The 1492-nt window shown below is 45.2% G+C and overlaps 1 protein-coding gene across 2 annotated transcripts in view; it reads right to left on the bottom strand.

Annotated features, from left to right (window-relative positions):
• Window positions 1-1492, bottom strand: part of ythdc2 (YTH domain containing 2) — a 35718-nt gene that overhangs the window by 5573 nt on the left and 28653 nt on the right. For both annotated transcript variants that reach the window (XM_015402162.1, XM_015402163.1), the window contains exon 24: window positions 181-367. In XM_015402162.1, the coding sequence (XP_015257648.1) occupies window positions 181-367 (187 nt within the window). The remainder of the gene's footprint in view (window positions 1-180; window positions 368-1492) is intronic.

The raw sequence follows: 1492 nt of genomic DNA, 5'->3' as shown, positions 1-1492 counted from the left end.
TTTCCTTAGATAGAAAACTTTGATTCAATCTGATTGGATGATCTGGTGAACTCTAAAGTGACCTGAGATGACATGATTGGAGCTATAGAAATAGACTGAATAGAATTGATCGTCCTTGGTAAACATTTGATGTGTTCAGTGAATGTTGGGGAGTCAGGAAGCCTCAGCGGGTTCACTCACCGTTCCTTTTCTGTCCAGCAGGTTCATGGAGGGTGGAGGTGACCGGTCTGGTCCCGCCGGCGAACACGGCCACGGTAACGGCGGTCACCACGGAGCAGCAGCGGACACTGGCCACACGATGACCTCTGCTCATCTCGTCGTAGATCAGCCAGTCGGTGGGGAGGCTCTGGGTTAACCTGGAGCTGTTCTGAACACAAAGGAAGCAACGCCTCAGCTAATCCAGCTAGAAATCTGTTAATCTGGACTCAGACCTGAACCTTCAGAGGATACAGGAACAAAGGTGGTCTTCAGTTACCTGCAGAACGTCTCCGGGATTAATGGACTAGAGAAAAGACCAGTAACTCTGTCTGAAAGCAAATTAGTGAGCGCTGGGATTTCTAACGAGCACCTGAATGCCCCATCACTTGAAAACTCAATAAATCTGATGTTTTCAGTCAGAGAGGTGGATAAGAAATGTTTATTTAGCCAGTCAGTCGATCCATGAATCTGTGATCGACCTGATGGTCTGGATGACTGAAACCTGGCTGAGGAAGCAGCACCTGCTTGGTTTCTACTGAACGAATGAAGCAGGTTGATCTGAACGAGTCTGGATCCTGATCTGACCCTGGATGTTCTGAACGCAGGTGTCAGGTCAGCAGCTCTGCGTGTCAGTCACCTGTTCCCCTGAGGGGCGCGCATCCCTGGATGGTATTACACTGCAAAAACAAGGAGTTAAACGTTCGTAAATGAAGCGGATTTATCCTTAATCTGATTATCTGCAATGGAATGAGTGTTTTTACTCTTTAAATAGGATAATCAGATAATATGTGCTTGAAATAAGACAATGCAATTGTTTATTTCTTAATATAAATGTAAATTATCTTGTTCCATTGCCAGAGGGTCTCAATTTAGGAAAGAATTAACTTATTTAAAAAATGGTTTTAGTATTTTGCAGTGTAATGCTACGTTCACACCGGACGCGCTTAGAGCAGCAAAGTCTATGGTGGAAGTCACTGGGCTCTATTTATTCACTGGATTGCTGATTGCCTGAAACAAAGTGAAGCTACTGGCCGCCATATTGGTACTCCCCGCTCCCATGGAGCCGTGCAGTAAAAATGCCTCCCTGTGCAGAAACCAGCAGTTTTCTGCCTGCAGGAAGACGTTCCAGATAATTTCCCAGTCAGTGGATGAACTAAGCAATAAATCCATCTATAGCCGATGGATCCTATAGTTTAGTCTGCAGACTAACATTAGTCTGGCTATCTCAGACTGACTGGAAGACATTGACTGAGTTAGACGCTGACATTGGGTCTAACGTTAGAAAACAGGAAGT

This window comes from Cyprinodon variegatus, unplaced genomic scaffold, assembly GCF_000732505.1.
Source record: "Cyprinodon variegatus isolate N-32 unplaced genomic scaffold, C_variegatus-1.0 Scaffold1311, whole genome shotgun sequence".
NCBI lineage: Eukaryota > Metazoa > Chordata > Actinopteri > Cyprinodontiformes > Cyprinodontidae > Cyprinodon > Cyprinodon variegatus.
Note: the sequence above shows the minus strand (reverse complement) of the source record. Positions and strands in the feature narration are given on the sequence as shown.